Source organism: Lissotriton helveticus, chromosome 9 (genome assembly GCF_964261635.1).
Source record: "Lissotriton helveticus chromosome 9, aLisHel1.1, whole genome shotgun sequence".
NCBI classification, from domain to species: domain Eukaryota; kingdom Metazoa; phylum Chordata; class Amphibia; order Caudata; family Salamandridae; genus Lissotriton; species Lissotriton helveticus.
Genome location: NC_136070.1, coordinates 420,297,650 through 420,317,114, shown reverse-complemented (window position 1 = coordinate 420,317,114; position 19,465 = coordinate 420,297,650). Strand labels below are relative to the sequence as shown.

Sequence of the window (19,465 nt, the reverse complement as noted above, 5' to 3'; positions counted from 1 at the left end):
TCAGAGGAGTACTTTGCAGAAAGGCAATAAACTCTGAAAAAAACAATAGGTACAGGGGTTGCAGTAGGCAACACAATTCTAGACACACTTTAGCATTGAACTCAATGGGTTTTTCTATATAAATACAGTTGATTACTTTGTAGATTACTTTGGTAGTTCCAGAACTGGATCCTAGATTCAGTCCTGGGGTGTAAGCTGAAAACAGTTTAGTAAAAACGTTTTAGTTATTGCAGCGATTTTTAAGGAATATAAAGCTATTTTAAAAGTTCACGCTAAGAAACTTTTCAATGAAAATCTGGCAATGTTATCCAATGGGAGAAAATTCAAGTTGCAGTTAAAGTACGATCTCGTTACTTTTGTAATCCAGTACTGGGCTCCTAGGTCCAGCACTGGGGTCTCAACTTAAAACAGGTAAGTAATTACGTTTCAGTATTTGGTATGATTTTTAAAGAATATTTCAAGTTTTCAAAAGTAGACACTTAGAAGAAAACATTTCACAGAAAAAGGACACAATGGATTCCTATGGAGAAAATTCAAGTTACTAGTAAACCCGGCTAGGATTACTTTTGCGGTTCAGTACTGGGCTACAAGATTCAGTACTGTCTTCTCTTCTGATCACAGGTGAGTACTTCGGAATTCGGTTGATTTTATGGGATATATTTTAAGTTTCCAAAACTTCACACTTAGAAGATTTTTCGTGTTAAACCAGTCAATGTTATCCAATGGCAGGTAAGTGAGTTACCGGTTTCCAGGTGAGTACTCGACTGGTGAAGTTAGGGTTCTGGGCATAGTCCGGGGTTTCCCAGGGTCAGGTAGGTACAGTTGGTTCACCCTCAGCGGCACAGGGGCGGCCGGGTGCAGAGGCAGTTAGGCTCAATGTTACCCAATGAGGAGCAGAGGGCCTCCGGTGGGTGGCTGCTGGCTAGCAGGTGTGAGAAGTTGGCCTGATATGCAGTGCTCACTATTCTAGTGATCACTATGTATCATTCCAAACAACCCTTATTGATGATTGGTTGTAAGTCAACCTGATAGACCAGCTATCCTAGTAGCATGGACAAGAGCAGTCTAAGGCTAAACTCTAGAGGGCGTGTTAAGCCAGCTGTTTTACCATCACATTTACCCCTTGAACACCAAGTGAAAGGACACCACACAAGTTGTTATGAAAATAAAGTATATTTATTTATAACACAACAACCCTGGACTCTTTATGAGAACAGGGTGCTAAGCACACAACAAAACTCTTAAAGAAATACTGAAAGTCGCACAATTTACACAAATGCCCGAGGGGCACGGAAAACCATATATTACAGAAGTGGAATGCGAAATTACTAGCAGGTAAGTACTACTCTCATAGGCTTTGGGATCGCTAGGACTGTACTACTGAACCTTTAGATTAGAAGTAGGAGGCCTAGGGACGTCGTGTGCAGAGTGGGAACTCTCACGCGTAATGCGGGACAAAGTCTATGGATACTAGTAAAAGCAAAAGTTAATGTTCTCGGGCGAACCCGACTAGGTAGGTCAAAAACGAAAGTGGATCTAGACACTTAGAGAGTTGTTCTACGCTGGAGCACCGTGGTACTCGGTTTACCTAGCCCAGGGGCTGCGGCTGCATAGGGTTCAAGTGTCGTCGGAAACCCTCGTTGACGAACCAGGAGCCTGAAGTAAAAGTTGCTGGCAGGCGACCAGTGAAGATGTTCCGGGCTGATCCAGGGACTGGATCAGTTGAAGAAGAGTACCTGTAAGCAGCGGGGACCAAGTTCTGAATCACTAGCCAGTGATTAGGTGGGCACCAAGGTGGCACCGGACGAGGTCACTCAGCCAGGTGAAGAGGTGACACTGGATTCTGCTGCTGCACGGACCAGGGCGCTGATGTCGACCAGGCTGGAGGTCTGCGAGCTGTCCCACGTCGGATGTCTGCTGCTGGCGATGCTGGATCCGTTGGAGGAGGCAACAAGCCTTGGCTAAGGCAAGCCCACGTGGAGGCACAAAATGGCGTCTGGAGTGGACCAGGAGGGTCCGAGGAAGTTCCCCTTCAAGAGGAGACAAGGGCCAGTCTAGAGGAGCTAGACCAGTGGTGAAACAAACGTAGGACGTCGTCTGGAGGGTCACTAGCCAACGGGCAAGTGACCGGACAACGTGGCAAGCAGCGCAGAAGCAAAAGGGCCCCACGCAGATCTGGAGGATGCTGGGGGGCTGGACTTCGGTGCTCGTGCTGCTTGGGGTTGGGGCTTCTCTTACCCCAGTGCACCCACTCGAGGGTCCCTCGGTGGTCGTGCTAGGTCAGTGTCGTGCTGGTTCTGATGGTCGCCGGGTCCTCTGGTCTCGTCGCACCCACGCTTCTCAGCTTTGCTGTAGAGGTAGGTTGAGGTCAGAGAGGGCAGGGAGTCCGGGTCTCGTCGAGCTGGCAGTCTTGATCCGAAGGAGAGGCTGGCAGCAAACCGCAAGATACTTAGTTGGTGCCTGCTGCTGCAGGGTGACTACTCCTTAGTCACAAGGGAGAAATCTTGAGAAGAGTCTTGAGTTCAGTTCGTGGAAAGTAGTTTCAGGATTCAAAGATGATCTAATTTGGAAGGGGGCCTGCTCCTACCTTTATCCTGCAAAAGGGGGCTGGCACGCGACTAAGTCCTGCCCTATGGGTGGGACTAGGAAGGGAGGTGGTTACACCCCTCTCCCATGCCGGGCTTTTCCCCAGCTCAGGGGCTGGTGTGCCCCTGGAACTGGTTCAAGCCGGCCTATGCATAGTGAGCACCGGGGTGCCACTTGCAGTCACCTTCCTCTAAAGCCCTGCCTACCTAGGATACACAAAATCCTGTCTGGGACGGTGCTGGCACCGCCCCTGACAGGAAACCCTTTGTCCTTGCCTCCCGCGCTGGGAGGACTCCCAGCAGCAGGAGGGCAGACTTTTGTCTCGGTGGCAGCATCCATCTTGTGGAGCTGAGGCTATGTCTGACTTTAACCGGGGTTACAGGTTACCAACATGTCGTGTCCCTCTAGAAGGGTGGAATGCTAACCCCGTCGCCAGAATTGGCGAGGGGTTAGTATTCCAATTCGTATGACACCTTACTCGACATGTTTTGATAAAGCGATACCAGAGTTGGCATATAACCGCGAGGATTATAATGCACTTAAGAGTATATGGTACGCGTTATCATGGAACAGCTATTAGGACTTGGTTCCGCAAGCTGCAAACGGGCTCAGCTCATGCCAGAGCACCATCTCACATTATTCCAAGCACTCTGCCTTCAGGATTGTTAAGGCCTGCCATAGGAGTGACTGATAGGAATATAAGGGGCCATTTTAGGGTTAGATATAGGTATACTATATCTAAAGCAAAGGGTAATTACACCACCTTGCCCCAGCTGTCATGCAGCCAGTTGTGTCAGATTTGGATGGCCAGCCAGGGGTGGCATAATACATGCTGCAGCCCCTGGTAGGCCCTGGGTCCACCTATGCCCTGGGTACCTAAGGTACACTGTACAGGGACTGATAAGGTGACTCAGTATCCGATTAGATATGTACCTAAGGTACATGGAATCCATTTTACAGAGAGAGCAGTAGGCCTGGGGTCCTGAATAGCAGGGCCCCAGGTCAACTAAGTCAGAAAACCAGCAAAACACCAGGCAAAAAGTTGGGGGCAACCATAGTCAGGGATCTACCTTCCTACATTGGGGTTATACACAGAGCTCGGTCTATAAATATTCCCTCGGGTCCCACCTTATCGTTATGTTGTTGTTGAGGTCCTTAAAACCACCTTGTCCGGATGAAGAGAAAGGAAAGGAGGTTTGGAAGAAAGAGCCTGGAGTTCAATAACTGGCAGAGGTGAAAGCAAACAGGAAAGCCCTCTTTAGAGTGAGAAGATGCAAGGGACAGTTATGAAGGGGCTCGAAGGGAGCGCACATCAGAAAAGTCAAGACAAGGTTCAAGTCCCACTGAGGCATTATAAAGGGCTCAGGTGGAAATGTGTGCATAATGCCTTTAAGGAAACGGTGAACAACCGGGGACTTGAGAAGATAAGGCTGATCTGCAAGCCATAGAAAGACAGAAATGGCCGAAAGATAACCTTTGATAGTGCCTATAGCAGAGCCCTGCTGGGCCACGGAGAGAAGGCACAGAAGAACCTCAGAAAGAGGGGCAGAAAGGGGATCCACAGTCTTTGCTGTGCACCATACCACAAATCTGTTCCACCTACAGGGGTACATCGTTTTGGTGGAGGGACGCCTGACTGCCAGAATGACATCATAGACTTCGGCAGAAAGATCGAAAGGTGTCACTGTCGCCGCTCAATCTCCAAGCATTGAGGTGGAGGCTGGACAGGTTAGAGTGGAGGACTGACCCCCGCTGCTGCGACATAAGATCCTCCCGAAGAGACAGACAGATCGGGGAATCGATGCTCATACTGAGTAGCTCGGGATACCAAACTCTTCAAGCCCAGTCCAGAGCCACAAGAATGACTTGGACCCGGTCACGCCTGATCTTCAGCACTCTGGGCAGAAGTGGTATAGGCGGAAAGGAGTACAATAGACTGGAGCTCAACTCGCGTCGAAAAGCGTCTCCGAGCGAGTGCCGCCTTGGAAACTCCAACGCGCAGAACTGATGACATTGCACATTCGCCTCGGTGGCCAATAGATCTAACCAAGGCTCTCCCCACTGCTGAAAGAGACCTTGCGCCCGTCTGAGTGCAGACGCCACTCGTGATCCATCAAGCACCGGCAACTGAGTTTGTCCGCCCCGTCGTTCAGAGAACCTGCCAGGTGTTGAACCACCAAGGTAATGCCTTGACGTTCCAGCCATGTCCAGAGACGCAGAGCCTACTGACATAGGGTCCAGGACCCCACCCCGCCCACCTTGTTGCAATACCACATGGTGGTGGTGTTGTCGTGAACACCTGCACCACACTTCCCCAGACAGAGGGAAGAAATGCCTGGAGTGCAAGCTGGATCGCCCGCAGCTCCAGAAGGTTGATACGGAGCGAGGACTCCGCCGGAGACCAGAGGCCTCTGATCTCCACCTCTCCCAAGTGGTCTCCCCATCCCAGGAGGGACGCATCCGTCACCACTGTGTGCTCCGGTTGGGGAAGGGAGAGGGATCTGCCACTGACCCAATTGCGATTCGTGAGCCACTACTGCAACTGTCGTGCAGCGCCCTCCGAGATCTGGACATGATCTGACAGGTTGTCCTGATGCTGTGCCCACTGGAACTTCAGGTCACACTGCAGAGCCCGCATATGCCACCTTGCATGTGTCACCAGCAGGAAGCAGAAGGCCATCAGGGCCAGAAGCCGGAGGGTCATCCTGACAAACCCGGGATAGAGGCTGAAAGAGTGGAAACATAGGCTGAATATCCCGGAATCGCTGCTTGGGAGGATAAACCCGAAACAGTGTTGAATCCAGAACTGCTCCGATGAAAGGGAGCTTCTGAGAGGGACAGAGGTGCGACTTCAGCACGTTGATGGAGAACCCCAGCAAATGCAAGAGGTCGGCCGTAGTCTGGAGGTGGGTGATGACTGCCTTGGGTGATGACTGCCTGGGGTGAGCCTGCCTTCAACAGCCAGTCATCGAGGTAGGGGAAGACTGACACCTGACCTGCGCAGATGGGGTGCGACCACCGCCATCACCTTTGTGAACACCCGAGGTGCACTGTTAAGGCCGAAGGTGAGCACGGCAAACTGAAAATGCTCCTTGCCTACTGTGATCCGCAGGTAGAACAGTGGGCCTACAGGACGGGAATGTGAAAATAGGCGTCCTGCAAGTTTAACGCCACCATCCAGCCTCCAGGGTCCAGGGCAGCCAGGACCTGGGCCAGAGTTAGCATCTTGAACTTCTCCTTCGGAAGGAAGTGATTTACGTCCCGGAGGTCCAAGATGAGGCGCAGCCCCCCTTGTCCTCCTTTGGGGCCAGGAAGTAGTGGGAATAACAACCAGACCGGGAACGCGCTCGGTGACCCCCTTGGCCAAGAGGGCCGTGACTTCCTGTCGGAGAAGAGCCAAATGATCCCCCGACATGCGGTGGTACTGAGGTAGCATGGCTGGAGGGGAGGACAGAAAGGGGAGCGAGTAACCTTGGCAGATTATCTGCAGCACCCACTTGTCCGATGTAATGTCGCGCCAGTGGTGGAGGTGGTGGTGGACCCTGCCACCCACTGGCGTGGAGTGCTTCCTGAAGCTCGGATTAGGAAGGCTGATGCGGAAGCAACGGGGGTGGAGGTGGACTGACCTGCTCACTGGTTACCAGACCCGCCCCTGCAGAAGCCACTTTCGCGGCCACGCTGGGGCTGGGTCTGCACAGGCTTAGTGGAAGAGCGTGCTTGGGTACTCTTACCCTGGCCATGAAAGGAACGAAACCCAGACGTGGCAGGGCTCTTCGTGGAAAGACCCAAAGTCTTGCCCGTGGCCCGCGAGTCATTAAAGCGCTCCAGGGCATTGTCAGACTTGTCAAAGATGTGGGAGCCGTCAAAGGGCATGTCTATGAGCAAGCTCTGGACATCGGGCTACGACCCGGTAGACCACAACCAAGCATGGCGCCGCAACGCCACTGTCGTGGAAATCGCCCTGACCAACAAATCAGCGGTGTCCAGACCACACCTGATGACAAACTTCACTGCATCCTTGCCCTCCGCAATCGCTTGGGAAAGGACAGCCTGGACCTCCTCAGAGCACTGAGGCAGGACCTCCGACACCGAATCCCACACTGCATGGGAGTAACAGCCCAATAAGCGGGCGGTACTAACCGACCTCAATCCCAAACTGGCTGAGGAGTACAACCTATTGCCATATTGGTCCAGCCTCTTCGAGTCCTTATCCGGCGGAGCCGAGGGAAAGGCACTCTGCGATGTTGAGGCCTGAATGACCAGGCTCTCAGGCGTGGGGTGAGTGGCCAAGAAGGAGTGATCACCAGGCGGCGGGCGATGATGCCTAGCCACGATCTTATCCACTGGTGCTCCCAAGTTCGGCCGCAGCCAAGTACCCAAGAGGACTTCAGTAAGGGCCTCATTGAAAGGGAGCAGCGCACCGACGACGTAGACGCCGTCTGGAGCACCTCCGTAAGGAGGTTGGTCTTAAGGGCCACCGTAGGGAGGTCGAGATGGAGAGCCTCCGCTGCTCGATGTAGCACCATAGTGTAAGAAGCACCTTCCTCTATAGTAGGCGGAGGTGAGGCAAACCCCGGGTCAGTAGACACATCAAGTTCACCCGCATCATGAAGCTCATCCACCCAATTCTGCTCGGAGTCACACTGCCGCACAAGGGGGTCCTCTGAGCCATCCCAATCCTCATCCGGCATAGGAGTAGAAGGAGCCGGCCGCGGCGGCAAGGCCGGACTTAGAGAGGGGGCAAACGGTGACGGGCAGGGCCGAACCAGAGACGCATCCCAATGCGGATCTCAGGCTGGAACAAAATGGTCCGGGACAGGGGCGGGATAAACGGCACCCAGTGCGGTGCCAGTTGCGGGGCTGAGGCCAGAGCCAAGGGCGGCGCCGGGGCCGCAGCCAGCAGAACTGCACCTTGAGGCGCCTGGACCGGAGCCGAGGGTGCTGAATCTAGTGGCTCCGGGGCTGGCGCCAGAGGCGGTGCCGCCGGGCCAACTCTGGACATGGGATCGCGGTGCCCACAGGCGCGCCGGCGGGAGCCCGTGGCCTAAACAGGTGGTCCATGGCAGCAAGAAACTCTTGCAACTGTTCGGGAGTGGCCGACGGACCCGGGTATAGCGGGTAGGCTACGGGACTCCCAGGCTCCGGAGTAGCCACAGGGGCGGAGCCCCTGTCCCCCACGTCCACCTTCGGGAGGGGACGTCAGAGAACTAATGCGCTTCGACGACTTCTTATGGAGTCGCTTACCGGAATCTGAAGGTGAAGACTTAGAGCCCGAGGAGCGACAGCTCGGGTCCCGCGAGCAGTCCCACGAACCGCCCCTAGACCCGGAGCGGCGGTCAGAGTGCCGGACCTCCAGCAACTTCCAGAGCCTCTCCCGTACAGCCTTCGGGGCCATGGCACGGCAGTCCCGACAATCCCGGGAGTCATGGTCATGCTCCAGGCAGTAGAGGCAGACATCATGGGGGTCCACCACCGACATTACGGTGGCACGACCCACAAGACTTAAAGCCGAGCATCCCTACGTGTACCAGGAGATAAGAGAAGGAGACAAAAGTCTCAAAAAGGTGGTAAAAAAATGACCGAGGTACGTGCACAATCTGGATCGGCGCGGAAAAGAAATAACTGACGTCAGTGCGCATGGGTGGCGCCTAAGTACTCTCTGTGATGTCCTCTTGGCGTCTACGATGCCAGTGACGGATGCAGAGCCGCAGGACGCCACCTACTGGCGTGCAGAGGTACTGCTAAGCAGAAAACTTTCCATATCCAGTCTGACGCCTGGGGATATTCTAAGGTAAGGATTCTATCAGTAACGTGTCTCTTTCGGATATAACCTTACTCTCTAAAGTGGGAGCTTGGTCGAGCAGTAAGGCAGTATCAGAGGACAGTGTAAAGCATTTGTTGTACACACTCAGTCAGCAAATAGCCTGACACACTCAAGAACTGAACTCTAGGCCAATTGTTTTGTATATAAAAAGATATTGTTTTTTTATTTTTGAACTACAAGTAGGTATAAAAATACTTTATCAGAATGAGTTACTACAGTTGAATACTTTCAATTAGCAATAGACTTTTCAATGCAATAGATACAGTTGTTGCAATATGCAACACAATCTTAACACAATAATAACATTGAGCTCAATGGGAAGTTTTAAATGAGTGCATTATCAATTACTTTACGTAGGTTTTTCTTACTCAGGGCTGGATCCTGGATTCAGCCCTGGTGCATCTCCTGTAAACAGTTGACAAATAGTTTTTGTTAAACAGGCGATTTTTAAGGAATATTTGTATGTTTCAAAAATCGACACTTGGAAGAATTTCTGGTAAAAACCAGGCAATGTTATCCTGTGGAGGAAAATCCGGTTATCGGAAATTCACAGTTGTAATTACTTTTTAGGGTCAGTGCTGGGCACAAAGATCCAGCACTGGGATCGCTCCTGATAACAGGTGAGTAATTTCGTTTTAGTCGATCGGATGATTTTTTATGAATATTTCAAAGTTTAAAGTCGACACGTGAAAACCAGCCAATGTTACCCTATGAAGAAAATGCAAGTTATCGGTTTTCGGGTAAGTATTCGACTGGCAGAGTTAAGGTTCTGGGGTAGACTCGGGGGTATCCCAGGGTCAGGTAGGTACAGTTGTTACACCCTCAGTGGCACAGGGGCAGCTGGGTGCAGAGAGAGTAGGCCCAATGTTCGCCTATGGCAGGTAGGGGGCCTTTCGTTGGTGGCTGCTAGCAGGCAGGCCAAGCAGCTGTGGGAGCGGAGCCCCTGGTCACTTACACAGGGCAAGTGGGGAAGTAGAATAGAACAGATACTGCGCTTTCAGTAGCACTCGGGGTGCAGGGTGCTTTTGGGCCGTCGGGCGTCCAACGAATTTCAATAGGAAAGCTGCAAGAAGAACAAAGCCTGCAGGCTCGTGAAGGAGATTCTTCAGATACGACCACCACTTCGAGAGGTAAGCTGTAAAGCTGTAGGTTGGGTAGACACCCAGGAATTGGGTACAGGGGGCCGAGGGGCGCCGGAGTGTCTTTTGGTGTTGGGAAATCTTACCCTCTGCTGGTCGCGGTTGGAGGGATCCCTGGTTGTGAGGCTACAGGCGTTTTCAGGAGCGTCGAGGAGGGTCCTTGGGTGCTGGACTCGTGATCACAGTCGCCAGGGGGACATCCTCGTGGTCTTTGTTCACTCAGGCACACGCCAGGCTTGGCGGCTGCAGAGTGTGCTGGATTTGTGGTTCCTGGCTTGCACCAGGGGTTGTTGCTGTTTGAGTAGAACTACTGCTCGTCGGAGTCCTAGTCTTAGGATGAGCAAGGCAGTCAGGTCCTCTGGGGTTTTTGAGGTTGCTGACCATAGGAGACGCCGTGATTTAGCATGAGCAGGTTCGAGGGTCAATAGGCCGGTAGGGCTGGGGTCAAGTCAGTTGGTGTCTTCCTCTTGTTAGAAGCTGCACGGCAGGTCGTCTTTGTAGTTTCAGAATCAGGATCTGAGGAAGGAAGGTTCAGGGTGCCCCTAAATACTAAATGTAGGGGCGTTCCAGGTAGGGGAAGGTCAGGGACCAATGGGTCCCTTACCTGGGGCGAGTACATCCCCCTATCCTGCCACTCTCCAGTGGGAGGGGGCAGGAGCCGGTCTCTGATTTGGTAGGGCTCCCCATTCTCAAGATGACGAGAGCCCGGAGTTGTGCTTCACCTCGCCTCCCCCACCTGAGGGTTGGTGTTGGAAGAGGCTGGCACACCCCCTTTCCTCACTTTGGTTTTCCCGCCTGTCTTCCCACCAGAGTGGGGGTCAGCACCAGTGGGAACCAGTTGCTGAGTACAGCTAGTGGCCTGGAGAAGCTCACAAAGGCGGCTTGCCTTTGAAGCTTCCCCTGCCCATCCTGGGGGAGGAGGTCTAGCACCTCGCCCCAGGATGTGCATATTTGCAGGCCCACGAGAGCGGCTGGCTCTCTACCCAGGGGTTGAGCAACGTGTCTGCTGGGTGGCACCCGAAGCAGCCTCTCAGTCAGGATGCTGGTTGTGGGTTAGTCTCAGGGGGCAACTCGAAGTTACACTCTGTTGTGCATTTTACATTAAATCCCACACTGGCATCAGTGTGGGTTTTTATGTGCTCAAACTTCTCAGTCTTCAATGTAGCCATCATGGTGCTGTGGAGTTTGTGATGATGACCTCCCAGCACCATATACTCTTAATGGCAGCACTACACCTACAGTGCCCAGGAATGGACCTGGGTACTGTAGGGGTACAGGGCTCATGCCCTTGTACCCACACCACTGGCATAGGGCACCCAGCTAGAGGGGTGACTTAGGTATGCCAGGGTAGTGTGTTGTCGGCATTGCACACAGGGATGTGTGCCATGTCGACTCTGTGGTTTGTTCTGTACCAAGGCACTCAGCCTGCAAAGGCAGTGTGTGTGTGTCAGGGTGCAGGGCCTCTAAGGGTGGCACAATAAGTGCTGCTGCCCTTAGGGGCCTTCTCTTTTCACAGTGCCCTGGGTACCTAGGGTACCATTTACCAGGGGCTGACATGTTGCCAGGGATGCCAATTGGGTTTTGGTTTCAATATAGTTTTAGGGAAGGAACACAGGCCCTGGGCACCTGATTGGCAGTAGCCCAGGGCACACTCTGCCAAAGTACATCAGCAATTGACCAAAAAGTGGGGGTATACCATGCAAGAAAGATGGCACTTTCTCACACCAGGGGTTCAGGGGGTCACTGGCTGCAGGACCAGGCAACTTTTGGCGCAGAATCTCTGGTAACTGCAGACGGGCCGGTACAGCTGGGGCCAAGTCAGTTCTTCTCTACGGTCTCCTCTGCTGTGCATCTTCTTTCGTCCTTCTTGTTCGTATGTGTGCGGTAATCTGCCTTCTTCGTTTAGGGCTGCCCTCTAAATAAGGAATTTAGGGGGCAGTATAGGGGTTTCAAGGTCAGTAGCCAACTACACCCTTGGTGTCCTCACCCCACATGGGGAGTGGTCACAATCCCTAACCCTGATTGGAGAGTGAGTGCCTGCCATCTGCAAAATAACGGTCACTGAAGAGTAAGCTTCACCTCGCCTTCCCCACCTAAGGGGTGGGGTTGGCAGAGGTAGGCACACCTTCTGGCCAGTTCAAATTTTTTCCGCCTATACTCCCGCCAAAAAGGGGGTGAGACAGGAAAGGGGCCTAACTCCTGATAACAGGAGAGGCTGGGGTTCACGCTACAAATGTGTCAAGGCCTTTGAAGCTCCCCTGCCACAGATGGCTCTTCCTGACCTCGGGAGGTGTGCCAGTTTCTGGTCCCAGGGAGCGAAGGCTCCCACCCTAGGGGTCCAGGAAAATGTCTTGTGGTTGTAGGCTAGTGTTTACCAGTCAGGGAGCCCACCAGGGCTGGTCGTTTTTCTCAAAGATGCCCTCTGAGTGCATGGTATAATAAATCCCACACTGGCATCAGTGTGGGTTTATTATACTGTGAAGTTTGCTACCAAACTTCCCAGAATTCAGTCAAGCCATTATGGTGGTGTGGAGTTAGTAATGACAAACTCCCGGACCATATACTCTTTATGGCTTTACTTCACTTACAATGTCTAAGAATGGAATTAGACAATGTAGGGGTACAGGGCTCATGCCACTGTACCCTCAGCTTAGGGCTAGTGCACACTGCTAGAGGGGTGACTTACCAAGGCCCCACACAGTAGATGGCAGGCATGGCACACAGAGATGTGTGCTATGTCGACTTCACTTTTCTCCGCACCAAAACACGCAGCCTGCAATGGCAGTGTGTGTGTTAAGGTACAGGACCTCTAAGGGTGGCACAATATGTGCTGCAGCCCTTAGAGGCCTTCCCTGGTCACAATGCCCTTGGTACCCATGGTACCTTTTCCAGTGGACTTGTATGTGGCCAGTAAGGTGCCAATTGGGGGTACAAAGGTACAGTTTTGGGAAAGAACAGAGGCCCTGGGAACCTGATTGGCAGGGACCCAGGGCACACAGGGCACAGAATTCTGGCACAAAGTGAGTGTGTGTGTGTGTGTGTGTGTGTGTGTGTGTGTGTGGGGAGGGTTACTGCAACAGAAATCCACTTTCCTACAGTGAGTCAATTAAATCTGCCACCTTCCACATAACAGTGAAGGAATTGCTTTTTTTCGGAGGCAGGGCCAGGAGAAGAAACAAGGCCAGTGTCGAGAGAAGTAACCAGGGGTCACTGGCATCTTGTAGCTCCCACTTTGAAGCCCAAGAGTGGTGAAAAAGGGCTAATTTCTGGTTTGATTTTTTTTAATGCTTTTTCTTAAGCTTACCCAAAGACTTTAACTGCAATGATCTGCTGTGGGAACAACCTTGGGAGTGAGAACAGGATCTTCCTTTCAACTTTGACAGGTCATGGTGAGGACTCTTCTGATGTTTGCAAACATACAGCGTCACCTTGCGGTTCTGTATGGCCTTCAAATTCATCTGGGTGATATTATCGGTTCTGGAATTGTGCTCCACCCCCAAGCATTATAGACATACTTCATGAGGGTCTGTCTCAGACATATGTTTGTGGCAGTCCATACATGGCTTGAAATTAGGGGTGTCTTAGGGGTGGCATTTTTCCTTGCGCACTGGCAAAATGTTGCTGAAAAAGCCTAGAAAAGACCAAGGCGTATCTCCAGATCCATAGCAGTGCGCAGGGGTGGCGCTTATATGCTGCTCCGCACTTCACTTCCAGAGCAGATAGACATTGACGTGGATCCACACAACGCCACCTCCTGGAGCATAGAAATGCTGCATTAAAGTTTTCGGATCCAGTCTGATGCCTGAGGAATAGTCACAAGGTGAGGACCACGAGACTGAAAGAATTAATCATGTTCATTTACTTCCTTGTCTTCATCGTACTCTTCAGTAATGCAGGTTGATTCTAATGTGCACATTTTACCCGTTCAAAATATTTGTCTAAGAACTCCAGTTTCTTTCACAGTACTGTTTTTCTAATGGTTCCTCAAGTGCCAGATCTTCAAGTCCAGCAAGAAGTACCAACACTCATGGTTTATACATGGATAATGGAAAAATAACTCAAGGTTCATGTTGATTAGCACTTTAATGATCACCCTCGGGGCAGAGTTTAGATGGTGCTGGCCAACTATTACAAATGTTAAATTTCAATGAAAATATAAAAGTTTGCACACTGGAGATTTGCTGAGTTTACTCAATCTGTCAGATGCTTCACCTCTAGAACGGGAGACAGTTTCACCACGCATAAAGAGTCTACCAAAAGAAATGGGTTCATATCAAAGATCCAGACCTTATCTAGTATCATGGCACAGAACTGTTTACAGCGTCAAACCCACAGCTTGAACCTCCTTCTCAACAGCACGGGTGGAATAGGAATACCACGTTTCAGCTTCATTTGGCCAACTGGAGTAGAGAATATATGAAAATGCAGTTTCCATGAACAAGAGACTGTACAAAGATGAAAAAATACAGTATTTTTCTGTTAGGGTATGGGCTATGGAGCAGAGGTATTTGCCAGAGGATGTTTTAATAACAAGCAGATGAGGAATGAAGGATGCTCACACAACTGTTCTCTTAAAAATTGTGAAGTAATGCCTTCTTTTTGTAGATGCTTTTTCAGTCCTACCTAAAGAGAAGGCAGTTCACAAGTAGTTGGTAAGGAGAAGAGTGACCATGCAGAACCTGCTCAAGTATTTTACTTTTTTCTCCCTTCCTTTTAATGAAAATATCTTTAGACAATTTAAGAGTCAAATATGTTTATAACACTGATCAATTAGAAGACCGTAACATATCGAAAAAGTAAATTACCTGTGCAATGGCCCACTTAACCATTGGACCGCAAGCCAAGGAGGCTCGGTTTACAAGCTCATAATTGTAACTTGGATTTGACATGTAATTTTTCTTCATTTTCTCCCGTATAGCATCACTACCAAAAAGAAAATAATGTAAATAAGAAAAAGAATTGCAACTGTTTACTTTACATCAACACTCACCAACATTAAATTAACACCACACTAGTGCCTCCCATCTTAAAGCAGTCAAACAATGAATCTGGTTTCTATTGGCCTTTGTTTCTTTTAGTGTGCACAAAAATACCCTTATGTAGAATTGATAGCACATGCTTTCATCTGGTTGAGGTTCGTTTAACTGAACTCAAACGAATCATGTATGTTTTGGGTAGATTAGAACCACTACTTTTTGCAGTTATTATATATCTGACTAGATAGTTTATTTGGTCTTGTTTTTTTTTTTTACATTATCAAACAGGTGGCATCATACACTACTTGAAAATTATTAAGTTCCATAAAATGGCCCAACCTATATTCATATGGGATTGTTAATGTGGGTAAAATGTGATACGTGGAGGACAAGGATGAAACACTGAACAAATGCCTTAAAATCACTATTGTGAGTAACATTGATAATAAAAGTATACTGATCATTCATCTTCAATAAAGTATTTCTTCCCCTTTCGAACTACTTTCCCTCCCCCCTCCTTAAGCAACTCCACCAACCCCCCACACTCACCTAGCCCCTCTTGACACCCCCCTCACCCCCCCTCATTATACCCCCCACACATCCTTCTATGCCCACTGAATCCCCCTTGGCATACTGTAACATTTCTATTTATAACAACACTTTGGTTCTTTCAATGGGGTTCCTGTTTATCCCATATGTATTTTTTCCACCATGTACCCCAAACTGTTACCTTTTTATTTTGTCTGATCTCCTGTATAATCTGTTTTGTTCAGTTCTATGATTGTTTTTCTTGTTTATTTCCATTACTGATGTAAAGCGCTCTGATACCCTCGGGTGGAGCTAGCGCTATATAAAACCTTCAAATAATAATAATAATAACATAATTGCATGTGGCATGAACACACCACCTGCACCCTGTTTAAAATAAAGTCAACTTTTGATTCAGACCACTCTGCCAATCATCGCATTTTGACAGGGCTGAAAACCATTATCTGAGAAACTTCAGCACTATGCAGTAGGGACATGCAGAGCTTAAGTCCCCATAGGCCACCAAGAAAAACATTTAGTTTAACACATATGTAACAAGCACCAGTTTGGGCCCTATATCTAGGGAATATAAACTATGAGAAAGCTTTAGGATAACATTCTAGCATGTTGGAAAAAGGCAAGCTTCAACATACATACCATATTCCATACACCCAAGAATAAAACAGTATACAATCCTGTGCTGCTTTACAATCTCATTAGAAAAATATTATACATTGTTAGTATTAGGACTCACGTCTTCAACATGGTAAGGAATTCTGTTCCACCCTGTCCATGTACTTATGCGTTAATGTTCCCATCTTTCTTAAGTGTGACAGGTATGACCAAAGGAGGAATTAAGCAATACTTCACTGATTAGGTTCAACAAGGTCGAAAACTATATGCAGTTTGTTTATTCTCCAGTCAGAAGTAACCTAGTCTCGCAGTTAGGGCTGGACTATTCCTATTGGAGCAGGACCAAGGCTGATTTGCATGCATCTGGATCCTGTGTGAAATGCCATGTCGGGCAAAAAAACAATGGATGGGTTGCAGCCTGATCAATTATCAGTGGCAGAGGTTAATTCCCATATTCCAAACATCACTTTATTTTTTTTATCTCAGGGCAGCTGTGAGCCGTGGGTCCCATGATCACTATGTCATAGCTTCTCCCAACCCTCTTTCACAAGACAGAGTGGTCCCCCCAAAGGATGCCCAAACAGAAGTTCAAAAGGGGAAAACCCTACTCCCTTCTGAGGCACCTCTCTGTAGGCGAAAAGCAAGCATGGTAATAGGACATCCCATCTCCTTTTGAGCTTTTCAGGGAGCCCCATAATCATGCCTTTCAATGACTTGGTGAACCCCGCAACAAGACCATTGGTTTGTGGGTGATAGGGTGTAGTATACTTGCACTGCACTCGACACTCTTTCCACATATGTTTTAGGTAAGCAGACATGAAGTTTGACCCTCTGTCTGAAACCACCTCCTTAGGAATCCCTACCCTGGTGAAGACACCAATGAAGGCCTTGGCTACTGCAGGAGATGTACTACTCCTAAGGGGAATTGCCTCAGGATACCTAGAGGCATGATCCACTATCACTAGAATACATTTGGTTCCTGATGCTGTGGGAGGTTCAAGTGGACCCACTATGTCCACACCTACACTTTCAACTGGAACACAAACAACTGGTAGTGGAATCAAGGGGGCCTTTGGGTGTCCACCTGTTTTGCCTCTGGCTTGACAGATGACACAGGAGCTGACAAACTCCTTTACCTTCTGAGACATCTGGGGCCAGTAAAAGTGGCTAATTAGCCTTTCCCAGGTTATGGTTTGGCCCAGGTGTCTAGCTAGAGGGATGTCATGAGCTAAAGTTAGTAGGAACTCCCTGTACTTCTGAGGCACTACCATTCTCCTAGTGGCTCCAGGTTAGGCGTCTCTGGCCTCAGCGTTCAGTAGTCCCTCCTCCCAATAAACTGTTGTTACCACTGACATCTCCCTTTTCATGGGTAGCAGCTTGCTGCCTCAGCCTTTCAAGAGTTGGACAGTTCTGCTGTCCAAGGCACAGCTCTTCCCTAGAGGGTCCCCCTGGGCCCAAGGTTTCAACCTGGTACGGGTCAAGCTCCATGGGCTCAGTTCCCTCTGGGGTGTCCAAGTCCTCTCTCTGAGGAGAGGGGTCCTGATCCTTCTGCTGTACAGAAGCTGGTTTCTCAGTCTTCTTACCTTTCCTCTTGGAATGTTGGGCCATAGTTTCAGGCTCCAACGCTTTTTTCACCCTGCTTTCGGCTCTGGGCTCTTGTTTTCTCACACACAATTTCAGGGATGTCCGCATTGCTGAATGGGTTATTAATTCTACCTTAGCCCCTGCTGAGGTTTCCAGGTCATTACCAAGCAGACATGCAGCTGAAAGCTTTGGAGAGACCACTACCTGTTTCAGGCCAGTAACCCTTCCAGTCTAAGGTCACCATAGTATTGCATGGTTAGTGGTAATACTGTCAGCATTGGTGACAAGGTAAGTTTTCCCAATCAGGTATTGCACTGGGGAAACCAGTGTATCTCTCACCATAGTGACACTGGCACCTGTATCCCTCAGTGCTTCTATTCTAGTCCCATTAAACCAAGGGTAATTCAAATATTTCTTTAAGTTGGGTGGCCTCACAGCTAAAGTGGCAAACTCAACTTCCCCTTCTGTGACTAGAAATGCTTCAGTGTGCAACCCGATTTGCTCTTGGCACACTGCTGATCCCATCTGGAAACTGGCTACACCGGGAGTAGCTGTAGGAGGACTTCTTGTTAGGACAAGTAGCATCTCCAGGTAAGTGTCCCAACTATTTACAGTTGTTACACCAGGCCTTTGCACAATCAACGTTCTTTCCCCTGTACCTATTATTGGACTGAGAAGAGTTTTGGTACCAACCCCCCTGTGAAGATTTTTGGGGCCCTTTTGAAGACTCAGGCTTTTTATCTTGGGTATTCTCAACACGTTTCCCCTGGGAAGGTTTTGTAACCCCTTTCTTTTGGTCACCCCCCAGTGGTTATTGTTGTCACCCTTGCCTTAACCCATTGGTCTGTCTTCTTTTCTAATTCTTGGGGAGAAATTAGACCTAGGTTTACCAAATGCTGATGTAACTTTTTATTAGTGCAATTACTTAAAATATGTTCTTTCATAAACAAAATGTTAAGTCCATTGAAATCATGCACACTGTGTCCTGTAAACCAACCATCTGGTGTCTTAACAGAGTAGTCAACAAAGTAAATTATGGATTGTTTTGGGGTTTTGTGAGCCCCCCCTGAATCGAACACTATTCCTCAGAGTTCTCTTCATGGGGCCATAAGACCTGTAAGGGTCAGGAGTCTGTCCCTGCAGTTACCAGAGAACAGTTCCCAAAGGAGTGCCCCCAGTGTGACTTTTTCACTTTTCTCATTTCACAGGCTGTCTCAAAACCTATGAACCATTTTGTGACATCACTCTTTATATTTAGGGACAACCCCTTTGGGGATTTTAGGATCATAAGATTGCTCTTTATCCTTATTAAGTAAATTGCTGCCACCATTGATGGGTGCGTGGCCCATCTATATCTATCTATCTCTCTCTCTAAATATCTCTCTCTCTAAATATCTCTCTCTCTAAATATCTCTCTCTCTAAATATCTCTCTCTCTAAATATCTCTCTCTCTAAATATCTCTCTCTAAATATCTCTCTCTCTAAATCTCCCTCTCTAAATCTCCCTCTCTAAATCTCCCTCTCTAAATCTCCCTCTCTAAATCTCCCTCTCTAAATCTCCCTCTCTAAATCTCCCTCTCTAAATCTTCCTCTCTAAATCTTCCTCTCTAAATCTTCCTCTCTAAATCTTCCTCTCTAAATCTCTCTAAATCTCTCTCTAAATCTCTCTCTAAATCTCTCTAAATCTCTCTCTAAATCTCTCTAAATCTCTCTAAATCTCTCTAAATCTCTCTAAATCTCTCTAAATCTCTCTAAATCTCTCTCTAAATCTCTCTCTAAATCTCTCTCTAAATCTCTCTAAATCTCTCTAAATCTCTCTCTCTAAATCTCTCTAAATCTCTCTCTCTAAATCTCTCTAAATCTCTCTCTCTAAATCTCTCTAAATCTCTCAATCTCTCAATCTCTCTCAATCTCTCAATCTCTCTCAATCTCTCAATCTCTCTCAATCTCTCAATCTCTCAATCTCTCTCAATCTCTCTCAATCTCTCTCCCTCTCTCAATCTCTCTCCCTCTCTCAATCTCTCTCCCTCTCTCAATCTCTCTCTCTCAATCTCTCTCTCTCAATCTCTCTCTCTCAATCTCTCTCTCTCAATCTCTCTCTCTCAATCTCTCTCTCTCAATCTCTCTCTCTCAATCTCTCTCTCTCAATCTCTCTCTCTCAATCTCTCTCTCTCAATCTCTCTCTCTCTAAATCT

General features: G+C 49.0%; 1 protein-coding gene across 1 annotated transcript in view; it reads right to left on the bottom strand.

Moving 5' to 3' along the window:
* DYNC1H1 (dynein cytoplasmic 1 heavy chain 1) overlaps window positions 1-19,465 on the bottom strand; it is a 1,596,152-nt gene that overhangs the window by 696,634 nt on the left and 880,053 nt on the right. The window contains exon 53 of the mRNA XM_078660192.1: window positions 14,355-14,472. Within this exon, the coding sequence (XP_078516318.1) occupies window positions 14,355-14,472 (118 nt within the window). The remainder of the gene's footprint in view (window positions 1-14,354; window positions 14,473-19,465) is intronic.